The sequence below is a fragment of the Barbus barbus genome (assembly GCF_936440315.1).
Source record: "Barbus barbus genome assembly, chromosome: 45".
NCBI lineage: Eukaryota > Metazoa > Chordata > Actinopteri > Cypriniformes > Cyprinidae > Barbus > Barbus barbus.
In genome coordinates, this window is record NC_136723.1 from 8,076,496 (window position 1) to 8,089,556 (window position 13,061).

The window sequence follows — 13,061 nt, forward strand, 5'->3', positions numbered from 1 at the left end:
ATCAAATGTAATAAATATAGAAAGCAACCTGAAAATGTTTTTAGGATTAAAAAATAAAACAAAGGAAATGTAAAATGTCTTAATATTTATATCCTTAATTTTATCTAATTAAATTGAGCGCTGGGTAACATGATCGTCAGGCTAGTGCGAGCCTGTATATTTTAACCTGATTATCCAGTTAAAAACGTCCACGATCCAAATGCAAGTGCTCTGCTGCGACTCCAAACCGCTAGAGGCGCTAACATTACCAACGTCATTCACGCCACAGCGAAGGAGAGCATCTCGCGGCTGCGCGGTGGTGAGTAGACGTATCTTACTAGATTCCGTATAATGTAATTCATTCTATGAGACATTTTGAGCTTTTATTTCATACACGTATTTTTTATAACAAGTTCTGCTATTTTCAAAACGAATACAGGGGACTGTCGCGTAAAGCCTGAGAAGTTTGATGCAGAAGCACACAGTCAGTGAAGAGCACGGTTATGTGTTGCAGCGAGTCACTGGAGTGAAGTGCGACTCGAGTTACAGAAAACAGAGAAAGACAGATCTGCAGCTACACAGCCAGTCTTGTGTCAGGAGTGAAAACGTGGCACAGATCTCGCCAAGATGGAGTTTGCGGCGATCTTTGCACTGTCGCTACTGATAGGTGCGCTGGTTGTGTTAGTGGCTATGGCTGTGAGCAGACAGAGAGGCGAATTATCTGAGCAGAAGACAGACACCAGTGCACCGGGTAAGTGTGTGCGCCTGTTTTTCTATTCAGGTGGGGACTTAAACCTGAATACACACAGACTCAGGGGACTCGTGTCAAATCTGAGGTCCCCATGGGTAAACAAGCTAATAAATCACACAGAATGTTGTTTTTTGAAAATCTAATATTGCAGAAAGTTTCCTGTGAGGGCTAAGTTTAGGTGTAGGGCAATAAAAAATTCGGTCTGTACAGTAGAAAAAGCATTACGCCTATGGAGAGTCCCCACAAGGATAGCAAACCAGACGTGTGTGTGTGTGTGTCACACACACCTGCCAGCAACTTAAACTTTGAAGTTGATTTCTTCACACTAACAATAGCTTTAGTTTTTATGTTTTAAAGTAGTTTATGTCACGTCTTCATAATCAAACTGCTGGATACTGTTACAGTGGAGGAAAATGCAGAGAAGGCTTCTTCGAAAAAGCAGAAGCATCAACAGCGCCCCCGTAAGGAGAAACCGCAGCAGCGCACATTCTCTCACCAGCTACTGGCTTCCTCTCTAAAGGTGATTCGTGCTTAAATCTCGAGGATATAGTTAACACATCTACTGCCAAGGCGTGTTACAGTAAAGACATTTATAATGTTACAAAAGATTCCTATACAACTGTTTTCAACATTGATGATAAGAGCAGCAAATCAGCATATTAGAATGATTTCTGAAGATAATGTTACATTAAAAAACATTTACACACACCTTGCTTCATAATGGTTCTAATTAAAATAGTTTATATAATATATGTAACCCGTTAAGATTTCAAACTGTTGTCTTTAGGTGCATGTCAAAGTCTTATATATTGATATTTCTGTGCATTTAATTTCTCCTTTCTAGAATCACAGCGGTAATGTCTCCTGTCTGGATTTTAGTAGCAATGGCAAATACCTTGCATCTTGCTCCAATGATCGTACCATCAGGATCTGGAGCACCAAAGACTTCCTGGATCGAGATCACAAGTGTTTGCGGGCCAATGTTGAGTTCGACCATGCCACACTCGTCCGCTTCAGCCCAGACTCCCGGTACGCTTGACGTCGTCATAACATGCTGTTTCTGTAACTGTTATTGCTGCTGACTGGTTTGTGTTTCTCCCTAGAGCGTTTATCACTTGGCTGGCTAATGGAGAGACCATACGCATCTACAAGATGATTAAAAAGGATGATGGGACATTCAGTTTCAAAGCTGCCTCTGAGGATTTCCCTCAGAAACACAAGGGGATCATTATCAACATCGGAATTGCCGAGACAGGTCGGTGGACTCCAGTAATTAAAAGCAGTTACACTAAATGGGATGAACATAGGCTAAGCAAGCTTACATTAGACTTAAATAGTAATTGTGTATTCTGTTTTCAGGCAAATTTATAATGTCTGCCTCTGTTGACACCACCATTGTGATCTGGGATCTAAAGGGAGAGGTTTTAGCTTCTATTAACACGAATCAGATGACCAACTCACATGTGGCTGTGTCACCGTGTGGAAGGTTTGTTTTTTTTGATACCTCTAGTCTTTAAAGGGCTCATATCATATATTTTTTTTATTTTCTACTGATATATACACTAAAATCTGAATTGACATTTTGAATGGAGTTGAACAAATGTGTTATGTTGATGTCCTTTCTTTGATGAAACCTTCTTTGTAACACAAAGAGTCATAAAAGGATTCATTGGCGCATCAGTGGTAATAAAGAATATGGATGTAATGCAGAAATATTTTTTTCCTTCTCATAAGGTTTGTTGCTTCCTGTGGCTTTACCCCTGATGTGAAGGTGTGGGAGGTTTGTTTTGCTAAATCAGGGGAGTTCAAAGAGGTCGCCCGTGCGTTTGACCTTAAGGGACACTCAGCTGGGGTTTACTCCTTTGATTTCTCCAATGACTCTCGGAGGCAAGATCATCTCATCTTTTACCATTGAACAAAAAATATAATAGATATAAATATATTTATATAAATACAATAATAACTAATTCATATAAATAAATATAGAATATATTAATACTTGATATTCATTATGGCATCTATTAATATTTTGAGTTATCTTAAATATTTTAAATTAGATTTTATTTTAATTTTAGCAATATTAAATTTTTCTTTGTGATTTTATTATTTTAATATTTATTTTTAGCTCTATTTTATTTAAGTTTTCAGTAATTTCCATAATTATTCCGTAATAAGTTTTTCATCTTGTGTATAAATGTTTTTTGCAATTAGCCAAATTTTAGTTAACAAAAACAACACTGTTATTAATTAGTGAACAGTTTTAATAACATGATTTTAAGGTGTGTTAATAATTTTGTTACTTGCATATGAACACTGCAGAAACTTTTAATTTGTAGTTTGAGTTTAGATGGCTATACTTAAAGGGACAGTTTACCCAAAGATGAAAATTCTGTTATTAATTACTCACCATTATATCGTTCAGCTTCAGAAGCCAAATTAAGATATTTTTGGATGAAATCCAAGAGCTCTCTGACCCTGCATAGTGACTGAAATGTTCCCAGACCCAGAAACATAGTAAGGGCATCGGTAAAATAGCCCATGTGACATCAGTGGTTCAACCTTAATTTTACAAAGCTATGAGAATAATTCTTGTGTGCAAAGAAAACAAAAATAACAACTATTCAACGATACTACGTTTCTGGAACTGGGAACATTTCAGTTGCGTTTCTGTCTATGTAGGGTCAGAAAGCTCTCAGATTTCATCAAAAATATCTTAATTTGTATTCCGAAGATTAACAAAGGTGTTATCGGAACAACATAAATTTGTGAAAAAACAGAATTTTCTTTGAGTGGACTAACCTTTTAATAACATTTATATCACTGCCTTTTTATAGAATGGTGACTGTGTCCAAAGATGGCACGTGGAAGCTGTGGGACACTGATGTGGAGTATAAGAAAAAGCAGGACCCATATTTGCTCCGGACCGTGCCATGTCAGGTGTCGGAGGGGAGCCGCATTGCCCTGTCTCCTGACGGTCGTGTAGTAGCCATATCAAACGGTTGTGATATTGCCATGTACAGTACCAGCACTGGTGAACTAGAGGAGGAGTTTCACGGTGTTCACAGCGAAGAGATAACCGACCTTAAGTTTGACATCAACAATCGTTTCCTAGTGAGTAGTGGGGACCGTGCCATTCGCGTCTTTCACAATGTAACCGGTTACCGCGCTGCCATCCAGGACATGCAGACCATGCTGAAGAAAGCCTCAAATGATGGAGTGAGACAGAGACTCCAGCAGCAGATAACAGATGCTCAGAATGCTCTGGACACAGTACTGAATGCAACAAAGATCTAAAAGCTGATTTGTTTTCACTAGAAATCTAGCCTTTTTTTTTTTTTTTCAAATTTGTTGCTTTAGCATGCTGATTTTATTGAATAAATTGGGTGTTTTTAAGTGTTTGTCAATTAAGTTTGTTCCTCTTTCACTGATTTTTCTACTGCCACCTCTTTGTGGCTTTAAAGGTGTCTTTTAAGCTTTTGAAGGGAAATGTAGTGCAGTCATACAGAAATGAAAACATACCCATATATATATATATATATTTCTTTTTTTTAATCTAAACTAGCATAGCTGAGCCAAACCTGTCTGACAAAAGACGGCTCATAATCTGATAACTAAATTTTGAAAATGTTTAGTCACTGTTTTGCCTTTGCACTGCATTATATTTGACTTTTTATAATTATGTCTACTTATAGTTGTCTCTGCATATTGAACTGGGAGTATTTAAATCATCAAAGAACAAAAAAAAGTATATTTAAAAAATGTAAATAAGTATATTAAACTTTTTTATTGCTTTTTATTACATTTTTATCTTATTCATTGCTGTCCTAAAGATTAATGTAAATAATATTTAACATTAACTTTAGTAATTACAACACACGTTTTAATATCTTAATTCATCTAAAAAATAACTAACCCAGACTTTTATTTTGAAATTAACTATAACCTTTTTGAGTTATGTTAAAGCATTTTAGTTATAAGTAAAAAGAAAAAAAATACAAGATTGGTTTGGGCCATCGGTCGTTGAGTGATATATATGACTATCTTATAATAAAGTTAACATTAATTTAACAAAGAAAAGCCACAGCAGCCACCTGTGCCCTCAATAAGGAGGTGGGACCGGTCAAGAAGCTCTGGAAAGTGGAGTCGTGAGTTCTCGCGAGATTAGCGAAGGCAGACTGCGAGACCGACACGATTCCAGTAGAGTACTGATAAAATTCAGAAATGTCGGGTCGCTCTGTCCGCGCGGAGACCCGAAGCCGCGCTAAAGATGACATTAAGAAAGTGATGGCGGCTATCGAGAGAGTACGGAGATGGTGAGTATGACGGGCGGCGTCAAGATACTTTCAAAGAGAGAAATGTTTTTCAAAAGAGAAACTTCAGTCGGAAAGGAGGAGGAGTTTTATAAGAGGATGCCGTTTGATTGACACAAGAGACAGCCAATGGCAGCGCGCTTGTCTTTGTTTTCTCATTGGACAAGTGGCAAAAAGAGGCGGGTCTAGAGAGGACTTTTAAAAGGTTTCCTCGTGTCCTGAAGAAGCGTAGTATTTAGGATTGCCAGTAACCTTAAATAAATTATATTGTTCTTCTTTTTTTTTTTTTTTTACTAGTTTAGTAATTTATTCATTCTAGTATTCATTTACTGTGAATAATCCAAGCATTCACTCAGGGTTTAGCCCAGCAAAAACCAAGCACTTTTGTGATTGAAATAAATGGGGATATTGGATGGGGTTCAACTCATCAACAAATGGACTTTGTAATCCCACATGTCCTGAAAAAAGCAGCTCTTAGAGGAGCCTTTAAACTTTCTCCATCTGGAAACTTGATAAGTGCTTTTTTTCTGCATGGTTGCATTTTTAACATGGAAACTTGATAGAGCTTTCAAGTCATGTATATGGAAACCTGTTACACAATTCCTCTATTTCAGGGAGAAGAAATGGGTCACAGTTGGAGATACGTCATTAAGAATATTTAAATGGGTTCCTGTGGTGGACACAAAGGAGGTATGACACATCTGAGATGTTGATTTCTCTTGGTTTTAATTGTTTGAGAGTTCATTTTATACACTAGATCAACATCTGTAAAGGATTTTCCAAACTCCTTCACTATATTTACTGTGTCTGTAATCTGATGTATTTTAGAAGGACAAGAGCAAAGTGTCTGTGGGTGGAGAGATACAACGGAAAAATTTTCCCACGGAGGAGTCATCTGATAACTCCTGTTCTGTACTGCTAGACTTTCAAGGTAAACATTTGCATTTTAAAGGTGTAGTTCAACCAGAAATTAAAATTCTGCCATAACTTGCACACCCTTCTCTCATTCCAAAATTGTATTGTTTGTCAAATTATTATCTTCTGTTGGTTGCCTCCTGCCTTTTCAGATGAAAACAGCAACCAAAGTTCTCTGTCAGACTCGTACCAGCATAAAGTAGCTGCAGACAGCAGCAATAACTCCAGTCCACAGCCCAGTGAGCCGGTCAGCCCTTCACCTCAGAGTCTAGACTACTGTATAGACGACCCACAGCCGCCCACCCTCGGCCAAGAAATCATGGAAGGTGAGATTTATTTTTTTAAGAGTTTATGAAAGTTAATCTCAGAGCTGAAATTTTATATTATATTATATATATTTTTAATATTCTACATTTTTATGATAATCTTTTGTTACACTCTGAGTTGAGCGATTCATTATATTTTATTATATTACTAAATATTTTTATTATTTTTCATTTATATATTATATTACTAATTATGTTTTATTATTTATGTATTATATTATAATTTATAATTATATTACACATTTCCAAAGGTATATCCAGTGTTTTATAAAGCTTGTCATTTTATGAATTTTGCTTAAATATTTAGTCATATTAACGTGAGATTTCACAGTAGTTGCCCTCTTTGTGTCATTGTGATTGTGAGCTGAGCAAATACATTGTGCTTTTATCTCCAAAACTACACATTTGACAGAAGTTCACTGAAATCGTTTTGTCAGTTGGCCCACTTTTAAAAATTATAACTTTTTTTTTTTTCTAGAGCCACTGCTGCAGTCAAGTGAGATTGCAGATGAGCCGCCAACACTGATCAAAGAAGATCTTTTACCCCTCACTGCTCAGGTACAAAACTGTACAAAACTAGTCAGAGGTTCTACATAATAAAGCATGAATGCTGGAACAGTTCCTATGCCTTGGGTTGTAAACCTTGTTTTCTCTCAAATTCATATTTTTTTTTATTTTTGTAGTGCTGTATATCAGAAACATAAAAAATACATAAATGCCTATGTGTAATATTTAAAATATATATATTTTTTTAAATAGCTTTTTATTTTACTATATTTTGTATTTATTATTTATTTTGTATTATTTTTTATAATTTATTAAACCTTTTATACTAGTGTAATTAATAATTAATTGTTCTTTTTTCTCTGAGTACAGGAGGATGAGGACAGTTGTGGAGCCCCACCACTGAAAAGAATCTGTATCGAGCAGGTCTCGGTCATCCAGGCGGCCCATCTTAGCTAACACACACACACACACACACTGTACACTGGGCATTGATAATCAGTCAGACTGATCACTGACCTTCCTAGAACTGCTGCAAAAGACACAATACGGACCAGACATAAAAAAAAGCACTATATTTATTATCGCATGGGATTGCTTTGCAACATTTTAGATATACAAATCTTTGCTTTCCCTTCATATCTCCAACAATATGCTTCCATTCAGGTCATGTCAGGATTATTGTTCATTTTTGAAGATCTCATTGTAGAATCTCTGAATTGTTATCTCCTACACCAATTCTGACATAACATGAATGATGCATTAATTCAACGTTTATAGGCCACAACCAAAAAAAGCCAGACTATTGACTAGACATCCCTGTTTACAGGGAGAATGAATGATTGTACTATCCCTGAAATTGCTGTTACAGTTATTATAATGATAATAGTTTTATTTTATTGTCATTAGAATGTGATGTTTGTTAAAAAAAGAAAGCCATAAATTAATTTCATGTTGACTAAAGGCTTAGCCATTATTGAAGGAAATGTTCTCCAAAACAAAGTCAAATAACGAGTTAAATGATTAAAGGGTACTTGAAATATAATTGAACACATCACGCTTTATGCACAGATAAACTCATTAGACCACACCATTCCCTTTTATTAAAAACAATGACTCAATAAGCAGAATGTCTTCAATCAAATTCTGTAAGTTTACACTTATATATGATATCTATATTTGCTTTTAGATACTGGTCTCAGGGTCTGTAGTGCCTCCAACTCTCATTTGTTGCAGTAATTTACTCTTTTGTCTCTGTTGGACATCCCTAAAATTACCTGTCTTTTATGCCACTTTTTTTTTGCACACTGGTCTAGTGGGCACATTGAAGTTGATGAAGCAGTCGTATTGTTATTTGATGCAAATATCATTAAAATTTTAGACATTTCAAGATTTATTGTCATTATTATTCTTTAAAAATTTAATGTACGCTATCGTTCAAAAATTTGGGGTTTCAGTAAGTTTTCTTGTTGAAGAACTTAATACTTTTATTCAGCAAGGGTGCATTAATATGACGAAAAGAGACATTTACGATGTTTAAAAAAGATTTGAAATAAATGCTGTTTTTTATTTATTTATTTTTTATTAATCAAAGAATCCTGGGGGGAAAAAAATTAAGGTTTCTGCAAATATATTAAGCAGAACAACCTTGATAATAAGAAACGTTTCTTGAGCAACAAGTCAGTATATATTAGAGTGATTTCTGAAGGATCACAAAAAAAATGCTTTACATTACTTCAAATTACACTTTAAAATATATTCAAATAGAAAATAGTTGCTTTAAATTGTAATAATATTTCAAAATATTATCCAAACATAAAATGTATGGAGATTCAATATCTGTGGTGTTACCCTACGTTTGACCTGAATGTGGCGCTGAAACACCATTTTCATTAATATATATATATATATATATATGTATATTATTCCCTTCCCTTCTGGTTGTATTTTAGACCTCCCTGTATTGGTTTTGGCATATAGATTACACAGTACATAGATGTACTGGCAATTTACTGGCAACTTTTTGGCAATGCTGACTATGATGTAGTAGGTACTAGATAGTCAGCCAAATAGGTTATGAGACATAGCCAGCGTTTTACTCCAGACTCAAGAGGTGATTTTATTTTACTCTAGTCAGTGTCAGTGACTGTGTCTCAATAACTCACTCAGGCTTTTAACACAGCTCGTCTGAGCAGGATAAAATCAGATAAAGCACAGGGAATAAGGGAAGAGCTGTTAAACGTCGGACCATGTGTGAGGGATTTTGGAAACTTCTTTGTATTGTCATGTTTTCCTTTCGTGCTTTTAAAGCTTCAGCAGCTGTTTATCAGGTTCCAGTGAGACTGCAGCGCACAGTGTCGGAACACAGCACTGGAGCAAACACACTCAACAGGTATATCTCTGGTTTATCGAACTGATTGATAAAAGCCTTATTATTATGAACCTTATTATATTGCAGAATTATGGATTAAGGTCAATGATCTCGAAAAACTTTCAATAGTTAAACAATTCCATTACTATCTAATTCAACAGAATTTTATTGGCTTACAACTTTTCTGCATGTGTACATTTCTGAAACTTAATGCATTCTTAATATATTATGTATACATACTTTGTGTCTGTCATTCTATATATCTATTTGTCTGGTTATTTATCTACAGAAACGTCCACTTTTGGTATGGCAAGATGTCTTAAAATGTATTTCTTTTTCTAACATTTAAACTTTGACCACATTATTAGATTACCTTTTGACTTTATGAATACATATAAATGACAGCTTAATTTATTTATTTTTTTAGCTTTTTTGTGCAATTATTTCAAGACCACATGTACTATTTTTTTGTCACTGGTGATACCCTCTTTAGCGATATTAAACGTTTTTATTAAATATTATTTCTCGTTTTTTTTTTTTTGTCAGAGTTACAGAAAAATAATGAAAATGCATGAAATAAGGAGATTATTTATTTAATGTGACAGAAACAAACAGTACAGTAACAGTAACACCAGTGATACAATGAATCACCAGTGACATACATAAGACCTGATATACTGATCTTCACTGGTGTTATAAGGAAGGTAACACCAGTGGCAATTTTCACAAAATGTTTACAAAATGTCTGCTGCAAGATATCAAACCACATTCTGTCAATCATGGTAAACTCACTAAATTAAGTACTTTAATCCATTTTTATTATAGTTATCCGTCTGTCTGTCTGTCCGTCCATCCGTCCGTCCCGAGTCCACATCAGCGTTGCCCTGGAAACTCATGAGGAGCACCTGCTCACAAGTCATCACGGGCTGACTGGCCACAGCTGCAGCTCGTCAACCCGTCTGCACATAAGCAGCGTGCTCACCGATGAAGGTTGAGAAGCCTCTCCATGAGACAGCAGACTAACACTCTCTCTATTCCGTTCCAGAAAGCAGTCTGTGACTGATCAGCACCATCTCGAGCATGCTCGGATTCACCCGCAGTTGGACACGACCGAGAGCACCTCTGCGAGCAAGAGCACCATCACCACTCATGTAGTCACCTGTCTTTCAATAAAATCCACCCTCCGGGGCCTTAAACTGAGCTCTCCTTGTCGCGTGATCCTTCCACCCCGCCACACTGGTGGAGAATGCGGGCAAGTTAGTGGATGGAACACCGACAAGTGATCTCCTTGCATCTCACCTTTCTTCTGTTTTTTTGTTTTTTTTCTGTCTCCCCTCTGCCAGGCGGCCGCTCCTCCCCGACATGGATGAAATCATCCAGAAGCTTAAGGAGGTCAGCATCCACCAGCAGCAGATTACTGAACATCTTGCTGCCCGACAGGGTCAGACCGAGCAGGAGCGCGTTCCGCTACCGGACCCCCGTGTACAAGTGACGCAACTGTTGCCGAAAATGGCGGTTCATGATTATGTTGAAGCTTTTCTACAGATGTTTGAAAACACAGCGACCCGGGAGGGCTTGGAGAGTGAAGACTGGGCGCAAATGCTGGCGTCCCTCTTCACTGGTGAGCCTCAACGAGCCTACTTTGCCCTGCCGTCCTCGGTGTCAGACAAGTATAACAAGCTCAAGAAGGAAATCCTGGCCCGTCTTGGGCTTTCTTCGGTCTGCGCGGCCCAGTACTTCCACGACTGGGAGTACAAACCCCGCCTCCCAGGCTGAGCCCAAGCCGCCAAATTATCCCGTCTCGCTCAGCATTGGTTATTGGATGGGGCTGTATTGCGGAGGTAAAGATCAACGGCCGCCCGTTCCCAGCTCTACTGGACTCTGGCAGTGCGATTAGCCTGGTACAGTCCCGCATCCTCGCACCCCGTGGAGAAACCGAGGCTTCCCTCCCGGTCACTTGTGTGCACGGAGACACGCCCGTGCACTGGCCCGGAGAGTGACCATCTCGGCTGGCCCCGGCACTTGGCCGGTGGAAGGATCTGCCGGTCCCCGTCCTTCTTGGGAGGGATTGGCCAGGGTTTGACCGCCTGCTTGCCGCCACCATACAGCCTGTCAGCACCAGAGGGAGCCGCTGTCAGAAAAGGCCGGCGAGAGGAGCCTGCCAACGCCCCGCCTTGCTGGCCTCGGACAGCGGGAGAGATGGTGAGTCCCCTCAACATAATTCAAACCTCTTCCTTGATCTATATCAGCAGGTGACAGGATGCGGTTCGTTCGCCAAGGAACAGTGCGAGGACGACCGTCTAAAGCACTGCTGGACTCAAGTGCGCATTGTAGAGGGAAAAAAGACACAACCGGGGCCCCATCCTCTCCCGCATTTCATCGTCCGAAACGGCTTGCTCTACTGTGTCGCGCGGCGAAAAGGGGGGGGGGGGGGACCCTACTGGTGGTGCCGCAGATGAAGACTGAGACGGTGCTGGAGTTGGCACACTCGCACCCGTTTGCCGTTTGACACCACCCAACATTTCTGTCAGTCCTGCCCAACCTACCAGAAAACGTCCCCGAGGACGCCTCCCCCCAGCCTGCTAATTCCGCTGCCCATCATCGAGGTGCCCTTTGAGCGCATCGGGATGGACCTAGTGGGGCTGCCCAGGGTCACGAACACATCCCGGTCATCGTCGATTATGCCACCCGGAAGCAATGCCCCTTCGAAAGGCCACCGCCAAGTCCATCGCCCACGAGCTCTTCCTGCTCTGTAGCCGGGTAGGCATCCCCGCCGGGATACTGACCGACCAGGAGACCCCCTTCTTGTCCCGGCTAATGGCTGACCTGTGCACCCTGCTCAAGGTAAAGCAGCTGAGGACCTCCGTATACCACTCCCAGACTGACGGCCTAGTTGAACGGTTCAACCAAACCCTCAAACAAATGCTGCGACAAGTGGTAGCCAAGGACAAGCGAGACTGGGACCTCATGCTGCCATATGTTCTGTTCGGTATACGGGAGGTACCTCAGGCTTCGACCGGCTTCACCCCTTTCGAGCTGCTGTTCGAACGCCAGCCCCGGGGGCTGCTGGATGTGGTGAAGCGTGGGAACAACAGCCCGCGCCCCACCGCTCTGTCATCGAACATGTGAAAGAGATGAGGGAACGAATCAACGGGGTCATGCCATTAGTCCGGGAGCACCTCACCAAGGATCAGAAGGTGCAGCAGTGACATTACAACCGAGCCGCCCAGCCTTGAGAATTCCAGCCTGGAGACCGAGTGATGGTCCTTGTCCCCAACTCAGCCTGCAAATTCCTGGCCAGCTGGCAGGGCTTGTATACCGTCACGGAGAAGATTGGTCCCGTCACTTACCGTGTCCGCCAGCCAGGCCGGCGGAGGGCAGACCACCTATATCACATTAACCTGCTGAAGAAATGGGTGGGGACAATGGACCAGCTCGCCGTCCTCACCACAGTGGAGACGGTTGTCGTGGATGTCAATCCACAGCTGTCGGCGGCTCAGAAGGCCGAGCTGCAGCACCTGGTAGGTCAGTTCTCCGATGTGTTCTCCCCGACACCCGGGCAGACCCAGGTCCTCCATCACGAGATCCCCGCAACCAGGAACCATCGTCAGGCAGCGGCCCTACCAAGTCCCAAAGGCTCGTCGGTAGGCTATTGAGGAGGAGATCCAACAAATGCTGAAATTAGGGGTGATTGAACCATGTAACAGCCCTTGGTCCAGCCCTGTCGTCATGGTACCAAAACCAGATGGCACCCTCCGCTTCTGCAACAACTTCCTCCACCTAAACAAAGTCTTGGAGTTCGACGGCTACCCAATGCCTCGGGTGAATGAGCTCCTGGATCACCTGGGAAGGGCCCAGTACATCTCCACACTTGACTTCACAAAAGGGTACTGGCAAGTGCCCCT

The 13,061-nt window shown here is 40.4% G+C and overlaps 3 protein-coding genes across 4 annotated transcripts in view; all 3 read left to right on the forward strand.

Moving 5' to 3' along the window:
- The first annotated feature begins 259 nt into the window (after nucleotides 1-259).
- LOC306863748 (transducin beta-like protein 2) lies at nucleotides 260-4,128 on the forward strand. Of its 2 annotated transcripts, none has more exons than XM_079407283.1 (8): nucleotides 260-298; nucleotides 419-730; nucleotides 1,135-1,250; nucleotides 1,575-1,759; nucleotides 1,834-1,985; nucleotides 2,090-2,216; nucleotides 2,465-2,617; nucleotides 3,565-4,128. In XM_079407283.1, exons 2-8 carry the CDS (start codon nucleotides 607-609, stop codon nucleotides 4,022-4,024), a joined length of 1,317 nt encoding a protein of 438 aa, XP_079263409.1. In that variant the 5' UTR covers nucleotides 260-298; nucleotides 419-606; the 3' UTR covers nucleotides 4,025-4,128. The 2 variants fall into 2 exon arrangements, with proteins under 2 accessions (XP_079263409.1, XP_079263410.1); XM_079407284.1 differs by having other exon boundaries at nucleotides 267-298; nucleotides 494-730.
- A 697-nt stretch (nucleotides 4,129-4,825) lies between these two features.
- On the forward strand, nucleotides 4,826-8,357 carry LOC306864218 (B-cell CLL/lymphoma 7 protein family member B-A-like). The gene is made up of 6 exons (XM_079408055.1): nucleotides 4,826-5,043; nucleotides 5,655-5,730; nucleotides 5,869-5,971; nucleotides 6,108-6,281; nucleotides 6,760-6,839; nucleotides 7,158-8,357. Exons 1-6 carry the CDS (start codon nucleotides 4,952-4,954, stop codon nucleotides 7,242-7,244), a joined length of 612 nt encoding a protein of 203 aa, XP_079264181.1. The 5' UTR covers nucleotides 4,826-4,951; the 3' UTR covers nucleotides 7,245-8,357.
- A 530-nt stretch (nucleotides 8,358-8,887) lies between these two features.
- The window catches only part of LOC306864026 (uncharacterized protein), a 29,126-nt gene continuing 24,952 nt past the window's right edge, over nucleotides 8,888-13,061 (forward strand). Inside the window, exon 1 of the mRNA XM_079407695.1 lies at nucleotides 8,888-9,177. Within this exon, the coding sequence (XP_079263821.1) occupies nucleotides 9,035-9,177 (143 nt within the window). The 5' untranslated portion in view covers nucleotides 8,888-9,034. The remainder of the gene's footprint in view (nucleotides 9,178-13,061) is intronic.